We start from the raw sequence: 15,964 nt of genomic DNA, 5'->3' as shown, positions 1-15,964 counted from the left end.
TAGTTTTTATAAATTTAAAAATTAATTTATCCTTGAACCATTCTTGAAATATCCCCATAATAATAGAATAGCTGCTTAATCTATTTATCGATAACTAAAATGTTTATTTAAGTAAATACATTTCAAATATATAAGTACCACATTTAAAAGAACACATTATACTGACAATTATTCAAATATACGTATACAATTGTTTTATTATAGCTTAGCAAGTAATACAATGCTAATTATTTATTTATTTATTAAGTAGGTAGTTATTAAATAAAATCTAATTTTGAATTATTTATTTTTGCAAATATTTTAATAATATCATTCACTGGTATAGCCATTTCCATTAGCCATTTTTTATTAATATCCAATCAGTGCCACAACTTGGTATATATTAGTGGGTGTGCAAGCAAATATTATAGGGCCCATGTTGTCAAGGACTTAAATACCTAATAGATTCTTAAAAAAGTAGCACTTGCTGTTTGTAGTTATTTACATTATTGTATATAGATGGAGCAAAGTGACCTGCAGTTCCTAAAATAGTAATTGATTTTTCCATCTCATACTACTAAAAAGGAAATAAACCATCAGCTGTCACTACATAAAAAAATAAAAAATATAATTGGTTAAGAATATAATATTGGTGATATTTATTAATTCAGCTCCCTGCCATTTGAAATTATATTTTTTTTATGATTATATTTAGAATTTTGTATTACCTATAATAACAATTATGGTTTTAAGCGTTTCAACGTATTCATTAACTTATATTTTTTATAAAATAATATGATACTATTTTGTGAAACACCTGGTCAATTACATTTATTAAACAGTCCTTATGATAATTAATATATAAAACATAGGTATCTAATTAATAATTTATTCAAATAAATTACAATTAACAAATTGTATTCAATAATTACAATAACATTTTATAAACTAATATTAATTCTAATCTTGCACTTCTTGCCATATAAAACAATTTTATACAGTGTCTAATAATATGTAGAATTGTGTAGGAAAAGAAGGCAGTATTTTATTAAAATAAAATAATTTTTTTTTAGCTATGGATTAGTTCCTGCTTTTTCAAGTAATTTTTTTCCTTTTAATCTAATAATCAATATAAATTACATAAATTATTTAATTTCTAAATACACTTTATACAGAATTGTTATTATTAACATTATTGAATAATAATGCTCCTAGAGTTTAACAATTATTCATTCTGATAAGATGTAGGTATATAATAACTTGTAACCAGAATAATATTTTATAAAAAAAATTCCAAATAGTTAAGACACAGCTCACAGGCTTATTATTATGAATAAATTTGGGGCTCGGGGGTTTTTTGCACCTCTAGCATCCCTGGTAGTTACGGCACTGTATCCAATAGAGCTAATCTACAAAACTAACATTTTAAATCTATAGTTTTTCAAAATAATAATAGTGAGTGTTGCACAACACCAATAATTGGTATATATATATTTATATTTAAATCAGCGGTTCTCAAACTGTGGTACACGTTCCACTAGTGGTACTCAAAAGGCCATATGGTGGTAGAACGAAAAATTAAAAATAAATATTTGATTCTGACCTCACTGAAAGTTTATATTTAAATTTATACCTTACCTAAAAAAACTAATAAAATAAAAATAATTATATTGTAGTATTGTACTGCCTTATTATTTTAAATAAATGTATTTAACTAAAAAGTAAGGTATTTAATTGTACAATTTGGATCCTTCTGTAATTAGTCATTAGTGGTACGTGACTGATTGATAATACAGCTAAGTGGTACGCAAAAAAAGTTTGAGAACCTCTGATTTAAATAAATTAACTAGATACATTAAAAACTAAAATCATTATTTTTTTTTTTAGGTCATGGCGTGTGCCTATTATCAGGTAACAATAAAAATACATACTGGAAATCATGTGGCACATTTCCACATTTAGTTAATATTCAGTTTAGAAATGAAACTGATATAAGTCATATAGATATATATGTTGACTATGCACTTGATAAATGCTATACACCAAGTATATCAATTCGCACAGGTAGAAATTTTAATGACTTGGAAGAATATAAATTAATTGAATTAGTAAGACAACATTATTGGATAAAAATAAGGATTCCGGATCCATTGAAAATTAATTTATTACAAATTGCCGTTTTAAAAACTAATGATGATTGTGATGACTGAATTAAGAGTCTTAATTAGATTAATTAAAATACATTCACCTACTCCAAAATTCTATAGAACTTATAACATTTTAAAACTGTGGAGATGAGACAATATACAACTATAAAATAAAGGTTTTTTTGTCTATTAGGTATAACTATACAAATAAAGCAAAATGTTGTAAACTAAATAAATATTAATGATTTATTTAATTTAATCTAAAAAAAAAATGTATATCAGATTTCATGTCAAACAATTTTATTTTATTATAATAAACATTTCCTTTTTTTTTTTTACTCAAATAATTTTTAAACCTAGTTTTATAAGTCTGAAAAAATCATCTTATCATTATTAATATATAATTGTTTTTACAAGTAAATTATCATAGTATAATTATGTAACAAAAGTTTTTAAAAAATGTACAATATTTTCACTAATAATATTTAATGTTTTAGTAATGTAATATGTTAAAATAAAAGTTTTGTTGTATTATATAGCTATATAATTTTATTCACTAAGTATTGTATGAATGATTTTTGTGGTATTTTTAAATTATAAAAATAATCATTATGCATGTTGTTTAAATTTCAAAATGTACAAATAGAATTAGTGTAGTCTTAATTTTTTAATTTTAAAATAATGTCTTTTAATATAATTTATACATTATGGTCAATTTAGTAATATTAAATAATTTTGATTAAATAAAATTTATAAACACTAAAGGTATGATAAATTGTTTATTTATTATTGTTTATAAGGTATGATTTAAGATTTAATTAAAAAAAAATATTAGAGAATTTTTATTGTTATTTTTTTTTGCTTTTTGGGCCATTAAGGTCTTTCACAGTTTTTACTAAGCTCCTCCACCTGTCACGGTCAATAGCAGTCTCGAAATTTACTGCTCTGTCCGCCACTTTTATATACCTGCATTGACTCTATTCCGCCATCGTTGACGAGATCTTAACCTGGGGCGCTTGCGTTAGATTATTAGTCAGTTCTTTTCGGATTATGTTTCCTTCGGCTCGCCACACATTACTTGTCCATTCCAGGCTCTTGGCTTTTATTAAGCATTTAATACCTGATTTATTATATAGCGATTCCAAGTTATAATTTTTTCTCTTTCCTTAATGTCTAGTCAATTAATTTTTAATTAATTTTTTACTTGCATTAAATTCTTTTTAGTAAATTCTTTTTTTCTAAAAACAATTTAATATTTAAATAAAATAAAAATTAATGGAGTACTTAAATCTATGTAGTGTCTACAAATAATATCTATTAAAATTCAGGAAAAACATATTTAAAATTAAATGACTGGTGTCAGTCATATATAAAATGAAGAAAGAAACTGTATTATGAGAACTAGGTAATAAGTATAAAAATAATACTTTCATAAAATGGCATTATTTATTTTTTTTTTTTGCAGTGATACAGTTTCATAATAGTATTTTCAAAAATGTTTATAATTCAGATTATGTTATTTAATAACTTATTTTTTTTCCTATTAAGTACATAATCGTATTATGTAATATTAACTGCCATTTATTTTGTTTATTTAAAATTATTACACTTTTACACTTAATGAAACTAATAGGTAGTATTTATAAGTATTTTAATGTAGCAATTAGAGGACACTTTTTAACAAATTTTTTTTTTAATTTTAACTAGTGTTTGGGTAGATACAAATAACAATAGATACCTACTTATAATTTATTTTATAGTTGATTGTTTTACATTAATGTATCAATTTACATTAATATAAATAAGATTTTTAGTATGAATTTTGTTTAATCATGATGTATTGTAACAGAATGATTGGTTAATTATTTATTTATTTATTTTTATCTAAATTTATTTTTTTTAAAAAATGATCATCTTGTTTGAAAACAGCCAAGTTAGAGACTGTTGATCATCTAGAATGAAAACTATGTTGTTCGTCGATAAAAATATTGTTAAGAATAGGATATAATTTTGAGTTGACAATTTTGGTAAATAGCTTTGGAATAATTGATATTTTTGAAATTGGCTGGCAATTTAGAAGAGAAGATCGATCAGCTTTTTTAAATATAGGAGAAATAAAAACAGCTTTCCAAGATTTAGGGAAGACACCAGTTGGTAATGATTGATTAAACAAAAATTGAAGTAGATATGATAATATAAAGTGACATTCAAATAGAAATTTTGAGGACAAAAAATTTGAGCAAAGAGGGCATTTTTAATAAAATCATCTATAATAAAAATGTTTGCAGAACTTTTCTTCCCGAAGTAGAGCTATATAAAGATCATCACTCGCTTAATTAAGTATGTAATTCTTGTTGTTGGATACATTAAATCATTAAAAATATATATATTACATCAAGCTATGGCCTATGAGTTTCGTCAAGTCATAATGACATACGTTCTCGGATAAAAAACAATTATATAGTAAAACATCAAGTTGATTTACTTGAAATATTGTCGATAAGTATATTATTTTATAATATATTTAATATTATACTCGTATTATGTACATTTTTAATAGTCAATAATATTTTAGTTTTGTGTATAAATTCAACTTTTATATTATTAAATTAAGTATACTTACTGTAGGTATATTTTTTAATTAACAATTTTGAATTTTATAGGGAGGAACTCGAAGCAGAACTAGATAGTTAGTTTTTTTTTTTGTATATATATATATATTTGTAAAGATTATTTCTGTATGTATAATTTTTGTAAATATTTTTTCTATAAATTATTTCTTTGTAAATACTTCTGTATAAATTATTTCTCTATACATTTTTATACTTATTGAATTTTTGTAAAGATTATTTTTTTAAAAATATTTTTTGTAAGTATAGTAAGATTAGACAGAAATAAAACTCATTTTTAAAATAAGGTGAAATGTCTCTATTAATATTAATTAGTTTAATATTTTGTAAAATATCTCTATAGATATTAAATTGTTTTTTTGTAATAAAGTTACTTATCCTAATTCGAATCTTTTAAGTATTTTTGTTATATAGTTTCCTTTTCTCACATGTGTTATTCTTTATATTTTATCTCTGAAATCTGAATTAATAAAAAAAAAAAAAATCATCATTTATATATAGGTAAGTAGAAAAATACGTAAAAATATAGGTAATTTTTATCATTCCTTATTAAAAATAGAAATTCTAGAATTCATCAGCGTTAAATGTTTAGTATATTGAACGATCATACACACACACACACACAACCGATTAATACCATCATCATCATAATCATCTTCACATAATACCAAATTGACAAAAATAAATAAATACTTCCATATAAACATCAACATATTTTGCTAAATTTCTTATAAAATCATATAAAAATATCATAACATACTTAAAACTACACAAAAATATCATAATTTAGATAAAATCATGTAATATTATCATAAATTTCAATGAATACACATATAAATAATACATATTATATTTATTACATAAGTCGAAATGCCCTAAAGACCATGCAATACATACATAAACCCCCATAGTTTCATTGAAACTAGTGTATTCTTCATCATATATTTAATGTAAACTTATTCAGAGTAAATTATTATCATTTTTTAATTTTACAGTATACACACCATAAACCATAATTAGTTAACTATTACCAATAATTTATAGGTTAACTTGCTTGGCATAGGTAACGTATGAATTTTACAAAAATACCCAGAGACTATTTAAAACCATTTTTCTACTTAAATAAATATTTTTTTTATATAATAATTTTACTAAAATATCCACGTAGTAAATCATCATTCTTGCATACTTCAATACAAAAAGTTATAAATATTTAATAATTTCGATAAAAACATGGACAATTTTCATCACACATTATTAAAATTAGTAATTCTCAGCTTCATTAGATGATAAATGTCTCGTATGATATTTAACTACACATGACTACACCATATGCATAACACGAACATATAACTATCATTATTGTAGATTAAAACATACATAAATGTTATAATTAAACCTAACCTAACCCTATGGTACATGGAAAGCTCATAGATTCTGTAATATTAATGAATTTTTTTTTTATCATCATGTCATAGACAAAATATTAATTTGATATAGTGTTATATTATAATTTATTTATAATTCTTTTGCTAGGAAATAAAATATTAAGTATTGAATTGATGAATTATGTATTTTCTTAATTTTTTATTTGGGTTACAAATCAGTGATAGTACAAACCATGCAAATCAAATTTATGTAAATAGATACTAAATGCTAAGGTTTAAACTTTGTTTATTCAATACATTTCATCACACAATTTAAATAATAAAATATAAGTATCAATCCGACGCTGGTTGTAAGTACACATGGACCTGTCTTCAGACTATGTATTGAGTAGCGAGTACTGACTATGGACTCGTTGCGTGCCAGTATCAAAGTTGAATCCAAATGGTTATTTTGAATAAAAGTTAAAACTTAATAACGAATAATGTCTTTATTACGTATAAACAAAATACATGAAACAAATAAAATAAGTGGCTGAGTGTCGTGAAAGTGCTCAGGTGTTGATAGCTTTGGTACATCTGCCGTTGCTTGTCTTCGGGCTCCCTTATATATTGTGGTGCGTCTCTTGTTTGCATCGAGTCGTAGCCATCTGGGTGAAACCAGGTATCCTTATAGTTGTTGTTGCAAATTCAGACCCGGATTTGATAATGTGCAATAACATCGTGAATGCATCATTAGTGCACTATAATTATTGATGCGCTTACTATCCCGACATGTGTCATGGTCATACTAACTTAGCCTTGATATCTCGTAGCCCCTAACACCTCCCCACAAAAAAAAAGGTTAATGTCTGCAAGACAGAAATCCTTACAATTTTTTTCTTAAATGCACTCAGTTACACTTTCAATTTCAATTTTACATTGATCACTTAATAATAATGTTAGTTATATCAAATTTAAATCAATTAAGAATACAATATAAAGTATGTTAGTATAATATATATTATTTATATAGTTTTTTAATATTTAAATCTCCTTCACCTTGATTATTACAATTAAGATAATAAAATGAATTTGTGAACAACTAATTAATACCTATTACACACAAATGTTACGTTTTTCCCATATACCAAATTAAATAATTGAATATACACATAGGATATAATAATATTTCAAAAATGTTTAACTAAATTTTCATACCGTTGTTTTTGTAGCATATGACTGAATATACATTTCGTATACTCCACATCCATTCTTGGGTCATGTGCATACGTAATCTTATGTTTTCTGTTGCATACTCTATAATGTGTTTCCACTAAATTTAGTAGTCTACCTGTTTTTACGTATTTTCCTATGTCCAACTCAAAGATGATTTCTCTGTTACAAAGCTTTTCCAATTGAATATAAAATTTTTTAAAAATTCGTGCAGACATTAACACGTTTTGGAACGTGATAATGTGTATTAAATAGTAGATGTCAAAACGAACAAATATTGCGGGGAATACCCTTGGCCACTGACCGTCACAATTCGCGTTCACTTGTTAGCCAGCTTTTCCAGAACGATGGCAATAATAAACACTCGTGGCTACAGTTTTATCTTTGTTAAATCTTGTTCCCCTTTTTTTAACAAACCGCGACGAACAACTTACCTCCTCAATTGATTTCCATTCTTCAAACTCTAAACAATTATAATAAATCAAAATATTGATTTCATAAATAAGTTAATGAAAAATTCAAGTAGTATATTTACCCTGAAATGAAACAAAATTCATATTTATAATATTTAATTCAATTTCTGGATCTATCAATGGTCTTGAAGTTTTAATGGTGCGTCTCTCCATGTGTAATTTTATATGCCTGATTAAATTGTATTTTTTACTAAATTGGCGATTACAATGTGCGCACTTGAACATACTTGAATAAATCAAATTAACTCCCAAAAAAAAATTTAAAAATTTCAAACTGAAAACTGAAAAAACGGTTTGCGATTGCGATATAATATAATGATAATTGAAAAGAAATACGATATGTTAATTGATAAGATATTTGCTCTTGTGCTGTCTCTAGACCACGGCCTTAGACAGTTAGACTAGCCAAGGCTCTAGACGCTCGTGTTAGCGATTACGTAATTCTGCCGTCGAAATGTCCGAATATTCCGAATGCCGTCGATAACGTTAGCTCGTCGTTGAATTCGACGGCGGCGGCCCTCACGAAAACGATAACAATATTTAAGGCGGATTAATAAATTAATCCATCACGTTAGTAATAAATAATCATACATAATCGTAGTAATAAAAATGTATATTATAGTGACCGAATTTTCGATGTCGTCGCGGTGTTTTCATTAAACGAAAAGATTATAAAATCATATCAATATATATATATTATAAACTGTGATGATAATAATTAGTGATAACAGTACGTCTAATCAACGCGTTCCGACTATTTTCCGAGTTTCCGCGTAATTCAACTATCGTTGAGCTAGGTAGTTTGTCACTCGCAATCCGAAAAAGTCTCGCTTCCTCGTTTCAAGCATTAAAGCATTGTCTGCACTGAAGCACGGTCTTATGACGGACACACATGAAGTATCTCTAGTCGTCAAGAACTAGCCTATCGCCTAGACTGGTGGGCTCGACCATCGATGTCCCGAGTGAGGTACGTAATTATAACCAAATATTGTAAAAGTAATATCGGACTTGTAATGTCCATCAGAGAAATAAAAATAAAACGATCGTCATGTAGGTAACGGATCGCTGAAGATTTTTTTTTGCCCCCATTAATTGGTGTACAATTTATCGGTCACTATCAGTTAGTAACGAACACTTTTGTTTGCTGCAGTCCTCGTTCCATATGATTGTTACGCCGACATGGCCGAACAAGGCGCCATCGATACGAACCCTAAACATGACAAACCTGCCGAAGAAATGCTGTCGGATTGGATCCACTGCATTTGCATCGTCACTTTTGACCTGGAGTTTGGCCAGGCGATGGAGGTACTGTTATGGCTATCGGCTGTTCATTTTGAGCACGTTTGATAGCTGGATTTCTTGCAATGTCTGTCCGTGCCACTTTTATTTATTGTTTCTTTCACAGATGGTCTATCCTAACAATGTCAAATTGTCCGAGGAAGACAAAACAAACCTCTGTTACCTGGCTTTTCCCGACTCCAATTCTGGTTGCATGGGAGACACTCAGTTTCACGTCAAGATAAAATGTTCTCAACCTTTGAATCTCAGTCAACGCCATATAAATTATAACACAAAATGTCCAGTTTTCTTACAAGCTGATCATCGTTGTTTGTATGGGTTTGTTTTCTTTCGACAAATCAAAGATCTGTCTCTTCCACGGGGTTATTTTCAAAAAGTATGTTTAACCGTTTGTTTTTATAATACACTAACTTCTTATGAGAATAAAATACAGTTTGACATTGTCAGAAACCTTACTGATTTAGAGATGAATTTACATTATTTACAGGTAAAAAAGTCTATTTGGGTTACCAATAAATATCAGTACATCTCTGAATAACTTCAATAACTTAGTAAAATATATTTTAATTTTGTTCTTGAATTAACACTGTAAATTTTAGTATGAATAATATTATATTATATTATCTACACAATGGTATGTTTTGTGTGTAGGTCACAACTTATGCATTGTTTGTTATGTTATATCTGTTAATCATATTATGGAAAACAGTAACACAACATACCATATTAATTTTACATTACAAAGAATTTATAACATAAATGCTCTCTTAAATGCTCAAAATTAAGGTTAATTTGCCTATGAAAATACAAATATGCCAACCCAATAATTTTTCTTTTTTTAAAAAATCTTAGCAAGTTGTCAGTTTTTTGAATTATTCAAAATGTTCGATTATTAACCTTTGTTTTTTGAAAAAATTTAAGGTACATAGTATGAGTTTAATTTCATAATTTTATTGTTTATACGTACATAGTCAGACATTGAGTTGCATAAATAATGTAATAATTAAATGATTCGCTAAATTTGAATAAGCCTTTAAATTATTATGTCAAGGAACTATTGATGATAGACACTAAACATTAAATGGTTAAAATCAATAGTGACTATTAAATCATTAAAATTATAGAGATTGATCGAGCAATCTTAATGTCATTAATCATAGTATAATCATTGTTGTTTTAAATACAGTTTAAATGTTACAAAAATACTTTTTCTTAACAAAACTTCTTTTAGTTATAGCTTAATTATTTATATATTAATTGTGTTTAGGTACACAATATACTAACTCTAAATGAAGAATCCATGAAAGAACTAAACAGTTTCATTTTTCGTCAAAATCGGGTTAGGTTAAAGCAAAAATTTAAGAGTTTATTTGTACAAGAACGAAATAAATCTAATTACCAGTATAGGAAATATAATGTATTTAGAGCTTAGAGCTGGTTTATTTTTTTTTCCGTTGAAAAATAATGTAACTCTGGAGCTATCTAATGTATCTTAATTAATTTTAATATTAATTTTACTTTGGATACAATATTTAATAAATAGTTTTTTTGGTTTTCTGAAAAGTTTTGAAAAATGGAGCTGTCTGTTTTTTTTATGGTCCTCTTTAATTGTAATAATAAAATGATATTAATTTAACTCCTAGGTATTTTTATGTCCATGTAGAAAAATAATAAAGAGATTGTTAACATGGCCACATGAAAATAGCATTAAAATTAATAAGTAACAACCAACACAGCATGCTTTTTATTGTTTTGATCATCACATTCATTATTTATTAAGTATTATTAAGGGAATATCATAATAAGAAGCTTAAAACATTTTTTTGGATATTACTCAGGGTATATTTTTAATATATTATGTAAAAAGAAAACCATGAAATTATTTTTATTTAAAAATGTTGTTATTGCTAAATTGCCTCAATTTATGATAAACTTCATGGTTTCATTGAAATTTTTTTAAAAATTTAAATAAACTAAATCTTAGGAGAAAAAATTTATCAAATTAAGTATGTTCTTACACATTTTACTGTCCACAGAAATGTAATATCCAAAATTATACTTAAATATTTACAGTTTAATGTATATAATATGTACATATACTATAAAATAATGTTCATATTTGCATATTTATCTGGTTTCTTATTCCAACATGTTATACAATAAATAATAAATAACATTCCCAAATTTTAAGTCTTCTTAAATTCTGGTATTCTACTTAATACTTTTGATGTAATCTTATGTAATATGTTTAAGAGCAGTGTGTGTAATCATACTATTGTGTTTTATTTTTCATAATTTAATTTCCTTTATATATTATATTTGATGTCACTGTACTTACTATTTATGACTATTCAGTAAGTATTCTGGGTTGTGCACTTAAGTAAAAATTTGGGGATAGACATAGATAGTCTTTTGTTATCAGCTTTTGTAAGAAATGTTAGTATGGGCATCTTAATTATTATTTTTTTATTTTAAAGAAAGTTTTTCATATTTGTAACGTAACAAGCATCAATGAATTAATAATTTATTTAATTTGTTTATAAAAAAACAAATTGATTGAGTTTTTATTTTTATAATATTAAAATTAATATTTCAAAGTTTTTAGATATGATTATCTATCAATACTTAAAATTATTACTTATTAGTTGTTATTATATAATAAAATTAATTTTAATATATGTATTAAAAATTAATTAATTTACTTAATATATTTAAAAATTACAAGTATTCCAACAATATCATACTACTATTCAATTAAACAATGAAAATTACAATAATTAAAACACTTTTGGTGAAAATAACAAACTATGTTTATAACCTCCCAACATTTGCGTGCACACTAACTGTTACCATCAACTTCTTTTTATCACAAAATTGAATTCAATTTTTTAATATATAAAATAAAATGAGTACTTATTTAGTATTAATTTTAGAAAATAAAATTGTATTTATGTAGTAGGTAATCTACTTCAAGATGGTAAACTACTACAAAGTTTAAAATTTATTTTTTTATTAATTACTTAGGATCATAATAGTTGTAATAAATTAAAATTATAAAATTTAAGTACAATAAACATTAAATAATATAATTCAAAGTACATTAATATATCTTTGTTATTATTTACTGACCTCTACCACCATGGTCTAGAAAAATATGTATTGGTTACTATTGATAAATATTCATGAAATCTGATTGCAAACTAAATTTAAAATTTAAATGTAGATTACTTATTACTCTTGTATAAAATGGTAGATCACCGGCTACATAAATGCAAGAAAAAAATAATTTTAGTTTGAAATGTAATTAATATTATTTTATTTTATTGTTTAGAGTGTAATTATACTATCTCAGTTGCCATTCATTAGTTTATTTACTGAAGTTTGTGGTACAATAGCACCTGAATATTTTAAACACGGGATTACTGGAATAGAAGTAGCATGGCACGATATCAAACAGTGGCCAGATTTATATGCGGGAGAAACAGTGAGCTTGCCATTACTGGGGATTGTTCTTCAAGTTTGTGAATCAATAAAATTAACTGTTAATATCAGATACTTTTTTAATATTAAAACTATTTTGTTTATAGGCTCAACTGATGTGTGATAATAATAAAATCAGCAACTCATCAAACTCAATGGTACCTGATTATCAGTTACCAGTAGTTGTATCATCATTGTACGAATTGAATACATTTGGATGTTTTTCATCGATTGTATCTCAAATGCACCTTTTATGGGAATTGGTGTTAACGACTGAACCCATCGTTGTGATGGCTTCATCACCTACCTACAGTTCACAGGTTGTCCAAGCTTTAGTTAGGTAAAATTTATTTATTTAACTAAAATGGCTTAAAGATTTAAAATGGTAGTTTATTACGACTTTTTTTATTATATTTTTAATTATTAGTTTAATAGTACCATTGGCTTATTATGGAGATTATCGTCCTTATTTTACAATACATGATAATGAGTTCAAGGAGTATATGAGCAAAACACTGAATCCGCCACCTATAATACTTGGTGTAACAAATCCTTACTTCACAAAAACATTACAACATTGGCCACATATTGTAAGAGTTACTGATACATTAAAAAAAGGTAAATCTACAATGTTTATAAATAAATTCATTTTTGAAATGTTATTTTGATTATTTATTTTAATGTTGCTCTAAAATTTACTTTATTTTTTGAACTACAGTGAAAACTCTATAACGAATCTGAAGGGACCAAGAGATTTCTTTCATTATAGAGTTTTTGTAATAGTTTTAAATAGTTTTTTTAAAAAAAAAAAACAAAATTTTAATTAATTATGTATAAAGGTACCTATTTAGTATTATTTATCATACATGTTATTATTTTTACAGTTCATAAGTTAATTAGATATTTATTATTTTATTAAATTATACTAAATTATTATACTTATTATATTTTATACAATTATTTAAAATAGTCAGTCATCTTTGTTTGAATTTGATTACACTGCCAATATTTTTTTTTAACGGTATTTTTACGATGATAAAAGTAGATATTAAAAGAATGTAACCGTACTTGGAAATTTTGTCATTTACACCAATCAATTTATTAATTTATAATACAGTAACACTTAAATGGTATTATGAAACATTAAATATTGTTTTGTTATTGAGGGTGACTAATACATTTTAGAAATTAAATTGAATAATGGGTTATAAAGCAAACCAACCATTATTATGTAAAGATTTTTGTTATGTAGAGTTTTTATTGTAATTTAAAATTAACAGTTAATAATATTAATATTTTTTCACTATTACAATTTTTGTTGTAAATTATTTATTAGAATTATATATTTCTGATTGTTTATAATAAAGATCTTATTTAAATAATATATAAAATATTTTAAAAATGAAAATTATAGTTACTATTATATATTTATTGTTTTAAAAATATTTCAAGTAATCTTTTTGAATAGACTCAAATATTATTTTTAATATTATTGATTCGTTTAACTGTTTGTATCAAATACCTTAAGTCATTTAATCAATTTTTTTCCAGTGCTATTTATTTAAAATGTATAATCTTTTTGTATTCAAACATCAAATTTATTAAAATGGGTATGTGTTTTTTTTTTTTTTAGACACCACAAATAAAAGTAAAGTAAGAAAAGGATCGAATCTGAAAATCTTAGATGCTAAACCTGGAGTTTATACTGAGTATAAACCCTTTTTGTATAAAGATAAATCAATAGTGAAAAAACTTCTCAGAGGAATGCAAACCAAGCGCCCGGAAGAAGTGCAATCAGCTCTATTGCGACGACACTTTTTAGAACTCACCCAGAGTTTTATGATACCACTTGAACGATACATGTCATCTTTAATGCCTTTACAAAGAAATATTTCTCCCTTTAAGGTATAAAAATTTTTTATGTGGTAAGGATATATACAGAAAATGTATTTACTTAATTTTTGCAGGCGGCTCCTAAACCCTGGCCTTTTAATCCAGACAACTTTTTGGCCAGTTTAGAATATGCTGGACCTCAACTGACATGTGGTATTAAAGGAGATTGGAAGGGACTTTACAAGCAATTTTTTAGATCTCCAAATTTCAATGGTTGGTACAATATTCGTTACAAAGGAATGATGATGAAGCTTCAAATCTTGCAAATTGAAGCCCTATCTAGTGTGGTAAATAAAATCACCTTTATTTAACTACTTTTTATTATATAAATATAAGTTAACACTAAACATATTATAATTTATTTATTGGTTTTAGGATATTAATAATTGGCTTGAAGGAAAACAAGAAGTAGAAATTGTTGACATGATACTGAAAATACGTCAGAAACTGGATGAATGTGAAAGCAAAGGGTACCAGATTAATAAAAGAATCAAAGATCAATTGAAAGTAAAAATGGATGATATAATTTGTTCATTGCCAGATGACTTGAAAAATGTCTTGTCAAATAAGAAGCTATCTAGCAGATGATATACTTCCATGTATAAATTTAGACGAAGAATAATTTAAATAATTTAGATAATATCAATACCATCTCATTAATTGTATCTGTATTCATCCTGACTTGAATATGTACATTAATCATCAGTTTTAAAATTGATATTATCATTATTCCATAGTTATATATTTTTTACAAACATGTTACAGTTTAATACATTTTTAAGTATCAAAACATTGTCTAAATAATTTCATTGACATTTATCAGTTATGAATTCCTAATTTTACATTTTTGTTGAAATCAAGTACAGATATTTTAGAGTAAATAATATTCGTACTGCCTTAATTTTTTATAATACTATCTTGGTTCTTCCAGGAAATAAGCTGATTAATTTTTGTCTATATAATGTTATATATTATTATGGTGCATGTTTTAAATGTTTCCTATAAATATAAAATGTTATTATATGAAAGACTTAGTATTATAAATAGTTGAGTTGTTAATTTCAGAGTAAAAGTTATGTTTTTTTCCAATAAATATTATAGCGTGTTAAATTATTTATTTTAAAAATTTATCTGCTTTATAAAAATTCAAATAATGTATGTAATTGGTTATTACATGTCAGTGCTTGTTCTGGCATAATAATATTATAATACTATAATATTGGAAAGGAAATAAATGCCAAGCCTCTTTGACCTTGGTATTTTAATTACAAAGACAAAGTTATGTTTTAATTTTTGTTTAGATGATTTCTCATCTTTTAAATGTATCTTCAATTAATAGAATGAAAACCTAATATTAATGAAAGTTAACATCCAATAGGTATCTGGTATATATAATATACATGGTTAGTCAGTTAGGTACTTATTTAGGTTCTTTTTCAATTTCTTTAATTTTATTGTGGAAA

At 25.3% G+C, this 15,964-nt stretch overlaps 1 protein-coding gene and 1 long non-coding RNA gene across 3 annotated transcripts; one reads left to right on the top strand and one right to left on the bottom strand.

Moving 5' to 3' along the window:
* Nucleotides 1-6,613: 6,613 nt before the first annotated feature.
* On the bottom strand, nucleotides 6,614-8,476 carry LOC126551890 (uncharacterized). Its single transcript, XR_007605773.1, has 2 exons — nucleotides 7,892-8,476; nucleotides 6,614-7,819 (listed from the first exon to the last, which is right to left on the bottom strand). It is a non-coding gene; the product is annotated as an uncharacterized LOC126551890 (long non-coding RNA).
* A 69-nt stretch (nucleotides 8,477-8,545) lies between these two features.
* On the top strand, nucleotides 8,546-15,611 carry LOC126551889 (protein DENND6B-like). Of its 2 annotated transcripts, none has more exons than XM_050206267.1 (9): nucleotides 8,546-8,796; nucleotides 8,980-9,134; nucleotides 9,235-9,504; nucleotides 12,460-12,645; nucleotides 12,716-12,948; nucleotides 13,036-13,226; nucleotides 14,242-14,513; nucleotides 14,576-14,788; nucleotides 14,877-15,611. In XM_050206267.1, exons 2-9 carry the CDS (start codon nucleotides 9,009-9,011, stop codon nucleotides 15,087-15,089), a joined length of 1,704 nt encoding a protein of 567 aa, XP_050062224.1. In that variant the 5' UTR covers nucleotides 8,546-8,796; nucleotides 8,980-9,008; the 3' UTR covers nucleotides 15,090-15,611. The 2 variants fall into 2 exon arrangements, with proteins under 2 accessions (XP_050062224.1, XP_050062225.1); XM_050206268.1 differs by having other exon boundaries at nucleotides 8,884-9,134.
* The last annotated feature ends 353 nt before the right edge of the window (nucleotides 15,612-15,964 follow it).

The sequence above is a fragment of the Aphis gossypii genome, chromosome X (assembly GCF_020184175.1).
Source record: "Aphis gossypii isolate Hap1 chromosome X, ASM2018417v2, whole genome shotgun sequence".
Taxonomy (NCBI): domain Eukaryota; kingdom Metazoa; phylum Arthropoda; class Insecta; order Hemiptera; family Aphididae; genus Aphis; species Aphis gossypii.
The sequence above is the reverse complement of the archived record's forward strand: the minus strand, read 5'-3'. Positions and strand labels throughout refer to the sequence as shown.

Coding starts and splice junctions, on each gene's coding strand:
- LOC126551889 (XM_050206267.1), top strand. CDS start 9,009: ATGGCCGAACAAGGCGCCATCGATACGAACCCTAAACATGACAAACCT. Junction 9,135..9,234: donor AGTTTGGCCAGGCGATGGAG/GTACTGTTATGG, acceptor TTTCTTTCACAG/ATGGTCTATCCTAACAATGT. Junction 14,514..14,575: donor GAAATATTTCTCCCTTTAAG/GTATAAAAATTT, acceptor TAATTTTTGCAG/GCGGCTCCTAAACCCTGGCC.